Here is a 17,237-nt window from a genome sequence, read left to right as displayed (position 1 = left end):
GAGGTGAGCTGAGTTCATTGGACATGTACTCGGCTCATCTGGATGCCGTCACAGCCAGACACTGAGGAGCGCAAGCATGCCTGCGATTCTCAGTGTCTGCGGCATGGCAAGCTGGATGGCAGCTTTCTGCTGCGATCCAGCCTGTCATGTGAATGTAGCAGAGCTGGAGCCGTCCTGGGAACCATGGAAAGGTAAGGATGAGGTTGGTTTATTATTTTATTTTTAGTGCAGGAGATCGTTGGCTTCAGCTGGAATGGGCGTGATGGTAAGTATGGTTTAATTTAGAACATTAAAGAATTGTGTGTTTATTTCAATTAAAGGACTTTATTCTGGCTGTTTGTGTTTTTTTTTAACTTTGACTATGAGGTTAGTAATGGGGGTGTCTTATAGACGCCTCTCCATTACTAACCTGGGCTTGATGTCAGCTGGCATTATAAGCTGACATCAACCCCAGCCCTATTACCCCACTACCACCGCTACAGGGCAGTGGGAAGAGCGAGGCTAAGTGCCAGAATTGGTGCATCCTATGGATGCGCCATTTCTGGGGCGGCTGACGGCTGGTGTTTCTAGCCTGGGAGGGGGCCAATATTCATGGCACCCTTCCTGGGCTATTAATATCAGCCCCCAGCTGTCTGCCTAGCCTTTGTAAGCTATTAAAATAGGGGGGACGCCCACGTCATTTTTTTTTGGGTCCCCCATTTTAATAGCTAGTAAAGGCTAGGTATTCAGCTGGGGGCTGATATTAGTAGCCTGGGAAGCTCTGTGGGTATTACCCCCTTCCCAGGCTTCAAACATCTGCCCCAGGTGTCTGCTTAACCTTCGCTAGAGACTAAAATTATGGGGAAGCCCACGCCAATTTTTTTTTTTAATAAATCCTTTATTTTAACACTAAATGACAAGTACAGTAATCAACACTATCACTGTACTTATTATACATGCGACTGACTTCTATCTATCTAATCTATGTGTGATGCTCTATTCTTTCTGTTCTAAATTGTCGGGTACCGGTGTATGCCGTTGATGAATTGCTGGCCGGCTTTTTTAAAGAGACGGGTGCATGAAAATCGGAGGACACTAGTGTGTTCCAATTGCCCTGCTATGTTTTTCATGCACCCTCCTATATACCTTGCCTGCCTGTCTGCCTATATATTCTGACTCCCTGACGTTTAATTGAGCACCGTTCCCATCGATTTTGGCAATTTTTGACCTTCTGCAGATCGCCGGGGGGACCGCCAGAAAAATGCTCGAGTTTCCCATAGACTTACATTGGGCTCGTTGCTTGGGTCGAGCACCCGAGTCTTCCAATGTGCTCGACCCGAGCTTCGAGCACCCGAGCATTTTAGTGCTCGCTCATCATTAATCCTTACCCATGAGGCGAGATCCTCCATAGAGTTCCATACCAAGGAAGATTGACAGTCATCTTGTGTTTCTTCCATTTTCTAATAATTGCGCCAACAGTTGTTGCCTTCTCATCTAGCTGCTTGTCTATTGTCCTGTAGCCCATCCCAGCCTTGTGTAAGTCCCTGGTGTCCGTAGACAGCTCTTTGGTCTGGGCTATGGTGGAGAGGTTGCAGTGTGATTGAGTCTGTGGACGGGTGTCTTTTATACAGGTAACAAGTTCAATCAGGTGCAATTAATACAGGTAATGAGTGCAGAGTAGGAGGGCTTCTTAAATAAAAACTAGCAGGTCTGTGAGAGCCAGAATTCTTGCTGGTTGGTAGGTGATCAAATACTTATTTCATGCAATAAAATGCTATTTAATTATTTAAAAATCATACAATGTGATTTTCTGGTTTTAGATTCTGTCTCTCACAGTTGAAGTGTAACTACGATAAAAATTACAGACCTCTCCATTCTTAGGAAAACTTGCAAAATCAGCAGTGTATCAAATACTTATTTCCCCCACTATATATATATATATATGACATGTTTTAGACACTTTGTACAACTTGTCTATCTAGTGGGCTTGGCCTTGCTGAAAGGATGGGGCTTATCGGGACAAGGGTGTGACTTAATGTACGACACTATGAGCAAAAATTCTGACGCACATATCTGACACAAAGTAAGCCAACTGTTAGCTGATGTAAATTTAGACTAGACAGTCTGAAAATTAGACAGATTTATCAAACGGCATGAACCACTTTGGTAAAATGTGTCTGTCTAGTCTAAGTTTGCACTGATTAAGAAATAGACAATTATATTTAATATGTCCTAATGTGTACAAATGCAGTACCGAAAATGTTTCACATTTATACTATATACATGTTTTAGTATTGATTAAGACATTTCTTAACTCTCACCTGTATTAAGCTAGCTGCAGGGTTTCTCCTTTTTTCAAAGTGCTTCTGTCGATGTTGTTCCTGAACTTTTAAGGCAAATCCTGACCCAAGAATTCCCTGCAAGGTACAAAATATTTAGCATTTATAAGAATCAACACAGTAGAAGCATGTATTTTTTTCTGACAAGAAGAAAATAAGCCAATTTTTATTATCTGCACAATAGCTGGAATCATTTGGCCACCCGTATAATCAAAGAAATGGTTTTGGGGGCTGAGCTAATGTGCATGCGTGACCATCAACTCTAAGGACATTAGTTATACATTGTGAGTAGAAAGGACACAATGGGGGCCAGAAAAATGCATCTAACAACAATAACTAGACACCTTAGCTTTATCTCATAATTCCAATGAAATAGTGTTTGGCGTCATCTAACAGAGAAATGTAATATTGTGGGGCCACTTCAACCCTTAGGAAATTAATAGGCACATTAATCTTATATCCCTACCTGGATCTGCTCCAGCAATGTCTGCCTCTGTCACCAGACACCTCCATATTCACTCTGTGGGCAGCGCTAGTGATGAAGACATCATGGCAAATGTCACTGGACGGTGCAGGCTCTGTCCAGTCGGGGTTACTGGTATGTCTATGACTTGTAGTGTAACACAGCCAGACATGATGGGTTTGTATGCTGTCCATCACCTCAGCAGTTGTAATCAGCTGCCTGCTGTCGCCAATGGAACAAAGCCATACCTTCCTTAAACTCTCAGCTGCTGAGAGTTGTCAATAATTGTGCTTGGTGTTATTCATTTGTTGTACTCATCCTTCTTTACCAGGCTTGTGATCCTGTCTTTTTCTGTCTCCATGAACCCGCTGATCTGACCTTAGCTTGTCTACCTTTGATTTTGACTGACCAACTGGTATCTGACCTTTTTATTCCTCTGACTACGGTATTGTCTTCTTATTCTGTTCTTTATGTTACTGACACATCTAGTTTGGCTATCTTTGCCTCAGGCTTGCTCCTCTGGCCTGCAGTTACTCCGTGGATGCAACCCAAGGACCCCAATTGCAAGTCCAGATCCCTTTATAGGGGCTTTAGGGTGAAGGCTGAGGTTCCTTTGGCACCTACTAGACAGAGTGATTAGTGCCAAGTTTGTCTGAGGTGGCCTTTCTGAGCTAACAACATGAAGGCAGAGATACCAGGCGAAGGGCACTCCCACGATAACAGATGAAATCAATTCAAAAAATTCCCAATTAACTTTTTGGATAATTTTTCCATTTGATTGCATTTACTATCATGGGAGAGCCCTTCACCTGGTATCTCCACCCTCATTATACACTGTCGGAAACTCCCTTGGAGGAATTTCCATGAGCACACCAGGTCGGCTTCACCTATTAGATTTATTTCATACATTCTTAGGAGTTGGGCCCAAATATGCACAATGCCATCAGGTGAGCAGATTCCCTGTTTTTGATTTTAATCTCTCTCTTTTAAACTTACTTAAATCAGAAAGTGACATCTTCTCTCCTTTTTCCTTTAAAGGGGTTTTCCCACAAACAAAAGCACATTTTAATCAATAAATCTTGGAATAATAATACCTTTCACAATTGGATGTTTTAAATACATTGTTCCTGTGCTGAGATAATCTTATAAATGTGCCCCTGCTGTGTACTGTGTAATGACTGTGTCTGACTGTACAGGAACATGGTCTGATCATACCACATCTCCTGGGCAGGGGAGGAAGCAAAAGAGTATACAGACATTACAGCACGGGATCACAGCTGGTTCTTTCTTTGAAGTAAAACATTGTTTAAATTCAGACAGGAAAATGTTTTACCTCACAAAAAGAACCAGCTGCAATCCTGTACTGTATACTCTTTTGCTTCCTTCCCTTCCCAGGAGATGTGGTATGATCAGACCATGTTCCTGTATAGTCAGACACAGACAGTACACAGTACACAGCAGGGGCACATTTATAAGATTATCTCAGCACAGGAACATTTTATTTAAACACATCCAATTGTGGAAATTATTATTAGTCCAAGATCTATTGATTAAAATCAACTTTTGTTCGTGGGACAACCCCTTTGGAATTCCACTATTGATATATGAGCTGACAACATAAGACAGACTGTACAAGCATTGAGGTGTATCTCTCAGTATTTTAATATTCTAACAATTTGTACGATCGAAAACAAGAAAGATTTCCACAATGTTTGCTATTGCCTTGAATGGAATGATATTAAAAAGTCCACTTAATAAGTGTTTGACATATTACAAATTGGAAATGTTGAGCCAACCTTATAAAGAAACTTGATTTGAGAGACCATGAGTAAAATAGATATGCAGTACACTATCTTTTTTTAAGAAGTTAAATATCAGCAACCACCTACTCCCTCCGGTAGAAAGTTTGAAAGAAATCTACTGTCATGTAAAATTACATTCTTCCTACTTAATTGACTGACTTCTCCCAGTTTAACTCTGGTACTATGTTCTACCTTCCATTTCCAATTTAATTGGCCTCAAATAAGCAAAATAAACTATAATGTATCTTGTGGCCTCATTAAATAAAAACATTTCAAACAATCATTGATTAAAAAACATATTCAATATTGGAGGTCTCTGTTGGACAAAGGCTAGCATGAGTGAGAAATCACCAGTTATCTAGAAGACATATATTTACTTTATTGATTGGAGCACAAGGTTATTTTTTAGAAACAAACATTCATTGTATATTTTATGAGAAGAGTGTATGAACAACAAAGAAAATATGTTTTAGAAACTGAAAGGATAGCTATTACAGTTGTCTACTGTATGATGTTTATAGTGGTCTTATGTGTATTCGAGATGTGCTGTAATAAATTAGAAATGACCAAGGACCTACTAATTAAAGTGGTGGTCTACTTAATAAATATATTTAGAGGAGTTTATAATACAAATACAAACAACTTACTAATATATGTATATTTACAAAGGTGCCCTAATCTTCAGATTGCTCCTTGGACCTTGCAGTTGCTGGCTTGACCGATTGCCTCATTTCAACAGCTAAGCTAGTAATCCTCTTTCTATGATTGAACCGTAAAAAGAAATTGCTATTAAAATGAGCCAATTATCCAGCCTCATTAACACACACAGTGGTCTTAGCAATAATTTTATTGAAATAGCCAACTTCTTTAGGCTACGTTCCCACGATGAGTTTTTGACGCTGTTTTTTCAAGAAAATGCCAGTAATCTATTTTACTTAATGAGTGCAGAAATGGTGCAGAAAATCTGACTCACCAAAAGATCATTGTGAGAATGTAGCCTTAAAGGGATTGTTGTAAGCCCGCAAGGGCAGGGTCCTCTTCCATCTGTACCAGTCTATCATTGTTAGTTCATTTACTGTAAGTGATATCTGTATTTGGTATGTAACTCCTTCTTATTTACAGCACCATGGAATCAATGGCGCTATATAAATAAATAATAATAATAATTGTTTCAGTAGGAAAAATCCTTTATACATGTCTTACTTTACATCTTAAAGAAGAGACTGCCCCATTAAGAGACAGGTTAGAGCAGCTCCATTCAATGTGTAGTGGCTAGGCATGAGCGGATTAGTGGAAGTTCTGGTTCTGGTACCCGACCCAAACTTTATTCCAAAGTTCGAGTCAGATACCAGAACTGTACCCGAACTTGAACCAGGACCCGAACCCTATTGAAAACAATGGGGACCCGGACTTTTGGGCCGGAAAATTCTCTCTCCCTTTGCAACAGACTTTCCCCGAAACTCCGAACATTGCAACGGACTTACAGGAGAAATCCGTGTTAGCCGTTTAGCACCGGACACAAACCGTCCAGTACGAACCCCGAACTTTTAAGTTCGGGTTCGCTCATCTCTAGTAGTGGCCACTGGTGAGAACTGCAGATCAGCTTTTATAGGATATATCATCAATATGCCCAGACAAATCCCTCTAATATCCCTGATGCTAGGTTACTTTCCAAGACTGCATATAGAGCATGCTCATTTTTAATACAGGCTTATAAGAGCAAACAAAATCTTTATGAGAGTATGTTCACACATTAAGCATTTGCTGCGTTTTTGTAACATTTTTTTTCCACACAATTTTGTCACAAAAACGGAACCATTTCTTAGTACCAGGAAAGTGAATGAGATTCCTGAATTCTCATGCACACGTTACTTATTTTTTTTCTTACAGATTTGAAGCAGATTTAAATCTGATGCATGTAAATTCTTTCAGCGTTTTTGCAGCACTTTTAACCCATTCCAATGCATGGGAAAAAAGCAAGTAAAAAATGCGGCAAAAACGCATGAATTTTACACTGTTTTTCCTGCCAAGAGACAAGTTTTTGATGTAGAAATGTCTGCAGCAAATATTTCACATGTGCACATACCCTAACAGATCCACACTACATTATTATTTAAGTAAGGCTTAATACTCACTGCAGGTAGTGCAAAGAAGGAAATACCAAGAAGAGCAAAACCAGCTGAAAGAAGCCTTCCAAGCCATGTATGAGGAGTTTTATCACCATAGCCGATGGTTGTCAATGTGATCTGTAATACACACGAACAAGTAATATGTTAAGAATATATGAAGCATACAAAGATTACATACAGTGCTGCTCACCATTATTGCCACCCCTTCATTTTTTCATAGGCTGTACAATATCTTCAGAAATAAATGGAAATGTACCAAAGTTATATCCTCAGGCTTTTTTAATTAGTGGTCCAAAGTCCAAAAAACATTGTTTTTCAACTTTCATGTTGGAATTTCAAAGACAAAACAGAATAAACAGCATGTGCAGCAATAAAGGCACCCCTAATTAATACTTGGTTGCACACCCTTTGGCATTGCTGACAGCCTCCAAACGTTTCTTGCAGCCATCTATAAGCTTCTTGCACTTCTCAGCTGGAATTTTCTCCTACTCTTCCTTTGCAGTTTGTTCAAGCTCTTGAATGTTTGCAGGGTTCTTTTTCCCAATGGCAGATTTCAGCTCACTCCAAAGATTTTCAATGGGATTGAGGTCAGGACTCATTGCTGGCCATTTTAAAACAGTCCATTTTTTCTTTTTCAACCATTCCTATGTACTTTTGGATGTGTGCTTTGGGTCATTGTCTTGCTGGAGAACCCATGATCTTCGGCTCAAACCAAGTTTTCTTACACTGAGTAGTACATTTTGCTCTAAAATCTCTTGATTCTCTGATTTCATGATTCCTGTGATACAGTCAAAGCCTCCAGTACCAGACGCAGCAAAGCAACCCCACTGCATTATGGATCCTCTACCATGCTTAACTGTTGGTAAGGTGTTCTCTTCTTTATAAGCTTCATTGCACTGTCTGTAAACAAACTGTTGCTTTGCATTGCCAAAAAGCTCCATTTTTGTATCATCTGTCCACAGAACATTTTTCCAGAAGGATTGTGGCTTGTCAAGGTACTCTTTGGCAAAGATCAGTCGTTCCTTTTTATGTCTTTTCTTCAGCAATGGTTTCTTCCTTGGCCTTCGCCTATAAAGCTATGTTTGGTTTAGTGTGCAGCGTATGGTACTTGTTGAAACCATGACCCCAGACTGTTCCAGGTTGGCCTTCAGGTCTTTGGATGTTTGACGTGGTGTTTTTTCCACCATTCGCACCAACCTTTGAAGACATCTCTTGTCAATTTTTCTCTTTACCGCACGTACAGGGAGGTTCTTGACGGTTCCATGCTTGGCAAATTTCTTAATAACATTGCACACTGTTGAAACTGGGATACCAAGGTCTTTGGAGATAGCTTTATACCCTTTGGAAGTCTTGTGTTTGCTAATAATAGCAGTTCTGATGTCCCCAGACAGCTCATTTGTCTTCACCATTGTGACAAAGGAACAGGGCCTACCATATGGATTTTTAAAACAGTGAAGTCATCATTCATTGTCTAATTCATGTTACATGGGCTTCGACAATTACTCACAGGTGAATCTCTTTTGTAATTTATCACTGGCGAGTCAAAATGTGTTTCCATACTAAATTAATGTAAAGGGTGCCAATACCAGTGTCACAGCAAGCTTTAGGATTTTCTATACAAAAAAACTGTTTAACTTTATTCATTTTTTTCAGGAGATATTCCACATTATGTACTTAAACTTCATGAGTGCCAATGATGATGAGCAGGACTGTAGTACCGAATGTGCTAAAAGTAATTTACGAAGCTGTGATCAGCAGACGTGACTGTAATGTAGATTTTTACATTCACAGTGCAATGTACTCATTTATTGTAAAATGTGGATGGTCCATTGGAACAAAATGCATAGTACATAGTGAGGTAGAAAAAAAAATGGAAATGTAGGGACACAATTCTAAATGCAACAAGAACTCTGGCATCATTTCTGCAAAATAAAAAAAACCTCTTTCTTGACTTGTACCATATTTATTGTGGGTTTTCTACACTTTTTAAGCCTAGTCTATAGGAACATGACCTTGCTGAAATAGTGGGTGTGACCTAAATGTGACATCATGCTCTAATAAATGTGTCAACATTTTGGTTCAAATTTCTGTCACAAAGTAAGTTAAAAAAATTGGTGAAGTAAACTTAAAGGGCTTGAACGTTTAAAAGTGATAAGTCTACAGTCACTTTGTGTGACTGCAGGCTTATGAATCACTCAAGCGCAGGCACTGTGCATTGCGGGGATTCGATGGTCTCAAACCTTGGAACGGAGGGTATGTATGAGTTATACATACCCCCGGCCAGTGGGCGCAGCCTCGCTCTCCATACACTTGTATGGAGCGAGGCCATGCCCCGTCTAGTGATGCGGACTGCCAGCGGGCACGTCCGACTAGAGGGCGTGGCCTAGCTCAATACAAGTGTATGGAGAGCGAGGCTGCGCCCACAGGCCAGGGGTATGTATAACTCATACATACCCTCCTGTCCCGAGTCTGAAACCGTTGAATCCCAGCAGCGCATAGTGCCTGCGCTGGAGTGATTCATAAGCCTGCAGTCACACAAAGTGACCAGACAACCCCTTTAAAATGCACAATAAAGATGTGCCAAATGTATCAAACAGCATGAACCACTTTAATATATGTAGCACATATCAAGATTATATTGATAGCAAATATTGATAAATGTGTCCTAAAAGGTTCATTGTTAGATAAATTTGGGAAATAACTGACTGCTCCTCAGATACATTCTAAATATAAAAGATGACATTTTTTCATACAACAAGAACAAGCTTTCTACCCTCATATGTTTTTGTCAACTTGTTTTTTATTGAGTTTGCATAACATCTATTGTGTTTCTTTCTTTCTCCTTGGATACGTTGCATAGCTTAAGGACAAGTGATGGCCAAAGTGACAGCTGCGTTGGGTAACAAATACTATGGGGGTGCAGTTGTAGTTTTAAATAGCACCATTTATTTTACCATACAATGCACTGGAAAAAGGAAAAAAAATCCAAGTGCATTAAAAAAAAACCCCAATTCTGTAAAAAAATAATAAAAAAATTCAGGGGTGGGGAGGGTTTGCTTTTACAGTTTTCATTCTGCCGTAAAACTGACCTGGCAGTGTGATTCTCCAGAATAAGATAATTATTGCAATGCCAAACTTGTATAGTTCTGTATATTTACATATCATAAATCAATAGTGCACATGAAAATATGAAGCTGTGATATATCTTAAAAGATAAATCTGCTTCTTTCTTCAACAAGACTGATCAGTAATTTTCAAAATTATCAATTCACAGGTAAAATCTGTATTCAGTGAAGACAGATTTTTATATTATTGAGATAGAAGATGATGACATTTGCAGCTGAGAAGATTCTATGTTGATGAGAGGAGGAGGGAGAAGTTCTGCCTCTAGTTCCTCTTTCTTCCCTCCTTTCCCCTCCACATAGAATCTTATTAGTAAACTTTCATCTCCTATCTCAGTAACAGGTAAATGTCTTCCCTGAGAATTTTGAGAATGAATGATTAGTCCTGATGGAGAAAGAAGCACATCTCTCTAGTAAGATATATTACAAAATTGTTAATTTTCACGTGCACTGTTGATTTATGAAATAAAAATTAAAATGACATTTACTCTGTAAATGTTAAAAATAAATCAGAAATTTATAAGAAAAAGATTGTTTTGTGTTACCATTTTTGCTTAGAATCATGACTTTTTATTTTTTCCTTTGATGGAGCTGTTTTTTTATTTGGCAAGATATTGTTTTTATTGATGCCATTTTGGGGTACATACAAGGTTTCCATAAATTTTTCTTGCATTTTTCTTTGGGGGAGGGGGGGGGTGCAGTGACTAAAAAACAAAATGTTAGCATTTCAATTTATGGCATTTACCATATGACTGTGTGCCCAGGATGCAGAAATGCTCCGGATTTTTCCTGAGCGTTTCTGCATCTCCCCTGGCAGAAAAAACGCATGCGGATTGTACATGCGGATTGCACATGCGTTTTTCCTGTCAGGGACATGCGGATGTGAAGCGTTCTTCACATGCATTTCCGCATGCGGGTTGACAAGTGTTTCCAATCGATTTTAGCATCACTTGGAAAGTGCTTGACAACTTGGTCACACTATATAAAGCAATGCAACCGGCATGGATTTATATAGTGTGACCGAAAGAATGGTAAAAAATAAAAAACAAATATATACTTACCTTCTGATGGCCCCCGGAGTCTTTGTCCGATGCATCCTGGCTTGCCGGCAGCTCGCGGTACACTAAAGGACCTGCCGACGTCATCGGTCGCGTGACCCGTCACATGACTAAATGACGTCAGCGCAGGTCCTTTAGTCTACCGCGAGCTGCCGGCAAGCAGAGACAAGCACACCGGGGGCCATCAGAAGGTAAATATAATGTATATTTTTTATTTTATTCTTTTTTTTACAGGTACTATGGTACCCGGGTCCGGAGGAGAGTCTCCTCTTCTCCAAATCCGGGTACCATGCGCACATTGAAACGCATGGAATCCGCATCTGCAAGTCCAATGCAAGTTTAACAGCCATGACACATGCAGCCGCAGCGGCTCCAACATAGATGCCGAGCACACGAAAATACTCGACGAGCACCTGAGCATGCTCGATTAAAAAAAACATTTAAAAAATATTTTAAAAAAATACGTAAAACTTCAAATCACCACTAGTGATGAGCGAGCGTCCTCGTTTAACACTTTAATCGAGCACGCTCGCTCATCACTAGTGGTGATCTGAATTTTTACGTATTTTTTTAAAATATTTTTTAAATGTTTCACTTAACTTTTTAGTTAAATTTACCATCACTTGTTTTTTATACTGCAATACTATTGTGGCTGGACTTCTCTGGAGTTCCAACAGCAGCCATGGCAATCCTCAGCAAGGTTCTGACAGCCATGACATCCAACTGATACCATGTGGTCATGTTGTGGGGTGGGAAAGAGGGATATTACCACTTGCTTCAAATGCTACTATCAGAGATTGACAGCGGCGTTTAAAAGATTAAGTAGCAGCGATCGGTGCAAACTGCTGTCACTGCTGTTAGCGGTAGATGCTGGTGTATAACATATAGCCGCTCAAAGTTACATCATGTGTCAGAAAGTTACTATTCTTATTGTGAAAGCATGTTTTTATTATGTGTTTTTTTCAGTATTTTAGATTGTATATCATTAGTCAAACGTGATATGAGTGACTTGGGTGTTAGCACATGGTCCTAGTAGATGTATAGGTGGGGAATTTTCTGCAGTGGAATTGGGTGAATTAGTAAAATAGCATAAATAGACCATTGATGTGGATTTGAAATCCACATCATGTAAATTTATGCTGCCATGCATGCCACTGAATTTCTGCCACAAAATACTTTCCTCAACATTGAAATTGCAATACCAATAATAAAAAATTATAGAATTATGAAAATCACAGGATCAATAGACATTATAATTATATGCAAATGATGAAAAATAGAAACAAAATTTTGGAAAACTTCTTGATTTATGCAGTATGGAGTATGAACACCACATGCAGAAATACATGCACTTACAGGCCTTGGTACGCTATCAATTACATTATTAATGGTTTCCTTATGTATTTTCTGCCACATTGACATGCACTTGGTGTTGCATTGACCTCATTCCACTGCTCTCAAAGACAATTGTGGTGCAGAGGAAGATAGGAGTGGAGGTTGGAATGACGGTCTATGCTTTTCAGCGAGGAGTCAAGCTTTTGTCTAGCAGTAAATTAGCTAGGAAACTATATGGGTGACGCCATGAAGAGTGTAACATCCCTGGCGGCGTGCTTGCATGGCTTACCATCTCCCACCATGCAAGACCGCAATCTTACCTTTCAGGCCAGGCTGCACACTTTTGCTCCAGTACCTGCTGTTTGTATGTCTCTTGTCTGCTGGCTTAGGGCGTCGGCGCTGTTGCGTTCTGATTCTTAAAGCTACAGTGTGCGCAGTCCTAATGCATCCCCAGCCTATTGCTGTGAGTTACTGGATACTTAAACCCCCTCCACCCAGTAGGAGGTGCCTGAGCAACACTTTCTTACAGTCTGTTCTGTGCAACTGTGAGTTGCCAGGTCCTGTCCTGACTCTAGTCTGTCCGCCACCCTGGGGGCTGAGTACCCAGGGCCTTTACCTGTACCTGTGACTTCTAGTCAGTTTCTGCCACCCTGGGGGCTGAGTTCCCAGGCTCGTTCCTGTATCTTGTTCCTGGTTCAGATCCTGTCTGAACAGTGTCCTAGCCCATTACTTGTTTGTCTCTGCGGGTTTTGCTCTGCTTTGCTTGTTCACCGCATCTGCGGTTTTGCTCTGCTTTGCTTGTTCACCGCATCTGCGGGTTTTGCTCTGCTTTGCTTGTTCACCGCATCTGCGGTTTTGCTCTGCTTTGCTTGTTCACCGCATCTGCGGGTTTTGCTCTGCTTTGCTTGTTCACCGCATCTGCGGTTTTGCTCTGCTTTGCTTGTTCGCCGCATCTGCGGGTTTTGCTCTGCTTTGCTTTTTCACCGCATCTGCGGGTTTTGCTCTGCTCTGCTTGTCTACCGCACCTGCGGCTCTGTTCTTGTATCCCAGTCAGTACTGGTCCCTATCCTGCCTACGTTCCTACTTGCCAGTACCCGCCTGTCTGCATGTCAGCCGTGCCTCCCTGTGCCCACCTGTCTGCATGCCAGCCGTGCCTGCCAGTGCCCACCTGTCTGCATACCAGCTGTGCCTGTCAATATCCACCTGTCTGCATACCAGCCGTGCCTGCCAGTACCCACCAGTCAAAATGCCAGTTTAACCAGCCTGTTCCTGCATTCACTGGTGTGGGTCAACAGGTGTGACCGGGTCTGACCTGGAGTAGCACCTGGTCCCTCTGCTCAGTTCCTCCCTGGTTCACGGAGTCGACTCAGCCGCCGTGTGACCTTGGTCAGATCGGGTTGATACTTAGTTACGCCCCTCCAGGCACTCTTCGGTTCATGGTACAGTGGGATCACTAATAACGCTCACGCTAGTCTGCCCGGGTGTGTGCCTAACAAAGAGGCCTTCACAAGGTAAAGTCACACTAGTCTTACTCCCAAGATTATAGTGTGGGGTGGCATAACGTACTGTAGCTGGACCCCTCTATTCTTAATTCCAGGTACACTAACAGGTCGGCATTACCGTGATTTGGTTGTAGAACAGAATCTGTGCTATGGAAGTTTCTCCAAAGTGTCCCAGGAGTCATCTTTCAATATGGCATGTTACTCATGCTACTGTGAGTAGCCGGCGTGACCTAAACATGCTACCATGTCCTGCAGCATCTCTGGGCTTATCTCCCATTGAGCAAATCTAGAACGTCGTTGGTCAATAATTGATAAGGGAACTGCCAGCAGCAGATCTTGATGATTTGTGTGTCCCAGTGAATTCAATGTGGCAGAACATTCCCCAAACAACCATTAATAACTTCACTGATAGAAGTCAAGGCATGTGAGGGCATGTATTTCTGTGTGTGGCGCTCATCTTTAAAGCTAAAAGAATTCAGAAATTTTGAAAAATTTGTTTTCATCTTTTCACCAATATATTGTATATCGTTAACATGTTTATTGATCCTGTAATGTCCAACAACATAATTCCTCGACTTTTCCATCTTGATGTTGCAATTTCAATATTGAGGAGTGTAAGTAGTGCTTTTTGCCACTGCAGGAAGATATTTCGGTCAGAACATATCCTTATGAAACTAAGTTAGACCACGTTCCCACGTTTGGAAATAATGTTTTCTCTATATTCTCGACAGTCCGCTCCAAAATTAAAAATAGCAATTCTTTTTTTATTGCACTTTTGTTGCTTTTTATGTGTTATCAGGTTTTGATGCTTTTGACAGTCATAAAAGCTGCAATTTTATACCCTGTTTTCAGACGCTTAATAAAAGTCTTTGGTGAAAATGTGCACTAAAACAGGCACAGGCATGCCGCATCTTTATATCCATAGAAGGCATGAGTTTTCAATAAATCTCTTTAATTATGAAACACAGTGTTTTTTTTCTGCACAAAAAAATGCAAGGTAAATAATTTAGCATTTTCTCTACATGTGAATGCTCCCTAAAGGAAATATAGTGTGGTTTTACAGAAAACTACCTTGGGGCAATATGATTTTTGGTAGCATAGCTTGTACAAGTGAAGAACATGGATTCAATGTAGCTCTCCTGTACAAGCTATATCCACCATGCTCCCGTGGTGTATGGTTAAAATGCCAATTAACTGTGCTAATGTATACAAGCAAGTCAATTCCAATTAGCAGTAGCACATCTTCGAACCATCCATGACTTATTTTGGCAAAATAATCAGCACGTCTGTAAAGCCTATTAAGAAAAACAAGTTTCTACACTTAGCAGCAATTCCTATTAGTAAGTAGGAAAGAACAACAATGGGGTCGGGTCGAAGGCTTAACACAGCTGTACTTGCCAGAAATTGATTTTCAATAATGAGCGTTCAGTCAGCTGTCTTAAGATATACTAAAGGCTATAACTGTGAAGACGGCAATTTTATCCGATTACTTCATATGATAAGCCACTTGGTACTTGTTTATTCTTTTCACGCTATTTTTTCTTTGTCTGTCTGGGATTTTCTAAGAATAGCTCCCTGATTACAAACTGTTTTTGAGCATCCGCGCTGAAAATGAGCTAACAGACACTGCCATTCAGAATGTTCAGCCATTTCTAAATGGCATTGATGTAGTGGACTTACTTTTACCAATCATCTTTAGTGCCCCAATCAGCACTTGGCCCTTTGAGATTACACATGACCGGTGCAGTTTTCAGACTGACAGCTAATGGTGGCACAGTTTAGTGGGTAAACAGCAATTTTACCTGAAATAACAAACTATTTGAAAACTGCACCATATAAGGCTATGTGCGCACGATCAGTATTTGCTTGCAGAAATTTCTGCAGCGTTTCTGCAAGGTTCCACAGCGTTTTTGATGCTTTTTTGCCTGCGGATTTGCCATGTGTTTTTTCAAATGCATTGTATAGGAAAAGCACAGGCAAAAAACGCACAAAGAATGGACGTGCTGCTTATTTAAATGTACGTGAAATTCTGTCAGGAAAATTCCTGATCATGTGTACAGATCTTGCAAATTATCATAGAAAATGCTGGGATAAGGTTTGCAATGCATTTTTGGGGCCAATTCTGCGGGGATTTGCCACATCAAAAACGCATAAAAAGCGCACCGAGTGCACATACTCTTACAGTAAAATGCGTTTTAGCTCAGTTTCCACTTGCATCCTGTCCTGGCTATGGCCACCAGGGGAGAACCCCGCCTTAGGCGAGGGCTACTTTGAGACTTCTTTATAGAAAGCCCTATGTCTGCATTACTGATAGTTTGCCTTTAACAAGATTTTTTTGTAATTAACCCCTTTCCGGCCCAAGGCGTACTAATACGTATCTGCGCCCTGGGCCTTATTGGCCAGATAAGTATTAGTACGCCCTGTCGATTTCGCCCACACACAGGCAGTGCGGGCTCGATCGCCGCCAGGTGACATCTGCTCCGGATGTTGTCATGATGACCAGAAAAACAAAAACAAAATAAAAGTACACATATTTGGTATCACAACGTCCGGAACGACCTGACAGATAAAACTTAACCCCTGTAGTGAACACGGTAAAAAAAAAAAGAAACAAAGCAAAAAACGATGCTTTATTATCATACCGCCAAACAAAAAGTCGAATAAAACGCGATAAATAAGATGAATAATAATAAAAATGGTACAGATGATAACGTGATCTTGTCACGCAAAAAACAAGCCGCCATACTGCTCCAACGGCGGAAAAATAAAAAAGTTATAGCTCTCAGAATAAAACGATTCACAAACAATTCTTTTTTCTATAAAATTGTTTTTATTGTGTAAAAGCGCCAAAACATAAAAAAATATATAAATGTGGTACCGTTCTAAACGTACTGACCCGAAGAATAAAGCTGCCTTACCAATTTCACCACACGCGGAACGGCATAAAAAAACCCTCCAAAAAACAATTCCTGAATTGTTGGTTTTTGTTTATTCTGCCTCCCAAAAACGTCATGTGCCCGAAAATGGTACCAATAAAAACATCAACTTGTCCCACAAAAAACAAGCCATCACATGACTCTGTCGGCCAAAAAATGGAAAAATTATAGCTCTCAAAATATGGTGATGCAAAAACTAGTCTTTGCAAAAAAAAGTGTTTTTTTAGCGTGTGACAGCTGTCAATCATAAAAACCCGATATCAATCTGGTATCACTGTAATCGCACCGACCCAAAGAATAAAGTCATCTAATCACTTATACCACACGAGGAACAGAGTAAAAAATAAACTCTGGGGTTAGGGTTGTGCTAGGGTTAGGGCTGTCCTAGGGTTAGGGTTGAGCTAGGGTAAGGATTGTGCTAGGGTTACGGTTGGGCTAGGGTTATGGTTGTGCTATGGTTAGGGTTGGGCTAGGATTAGGGTTGGGCTAGGGTTAGGGCAAGGGTTAGGGTTAGGGCTAGGGTTAGGGCTAGAGCTAGGGTTGGGCTAGGGTTGGGCTAGGGTTAGGGTTAG

The 17,237-nt window shown here is 40.6% G+C and overlaps 1 protein-coding gene across 4 annotated transcripts in view; it reads right to left on the bottom strand.

Annotated features, from left to right (window-relative positions):
* KCNQ5 (potassium voltage-gated channel subfamily Q member 5) overlaps positions 1-17,237 on the bottom strand; it is an 866,735-nt gene that overhangs the window by 192,039 nt on the left and 657,459 nt on the right. For all 4 annotated transcript variants that reach the window (XM_073675560.1, XM_073675562.1, XM_073675559.1 and 1 more), the window contains exons 6-7: positions 6,719-6,829; positions 2,301-2,396 (exon numbers count right to left, since the gene is read on the bottom strand). In XM_073675560.1, the coding sequence (XP_073531661.1) occupies positions 2,301-2,396; positions 6,719-6,829 (207 nt within the window). The remainder of the gene's footprint in view (positions 1-2,300; positions 2,397-6,718; positions 6,830-17,237) is intronic.

This window comes from Phyllobates terribilis, unplaced genomic scaffold (assembly GCF_046119375.1).
Source record: "Phyllobates terribilis strain yellow unplaced genomic scaffold, ASM4611937v1 Scaffold_3__8_contigs__length_932513732, whole genome shotgun sequence".
Taxonomy (NCBI): Eukaryota; Metazoa; Chordata; class Amphibia; order Anura; family Dendrobatidae; genus Phyllobates; species Phyllobates terribilis.
Note: the sequence above shows the minus strand (reverse complement) of the source record. Positions and strands in the feature narration are given on the sequence as shown.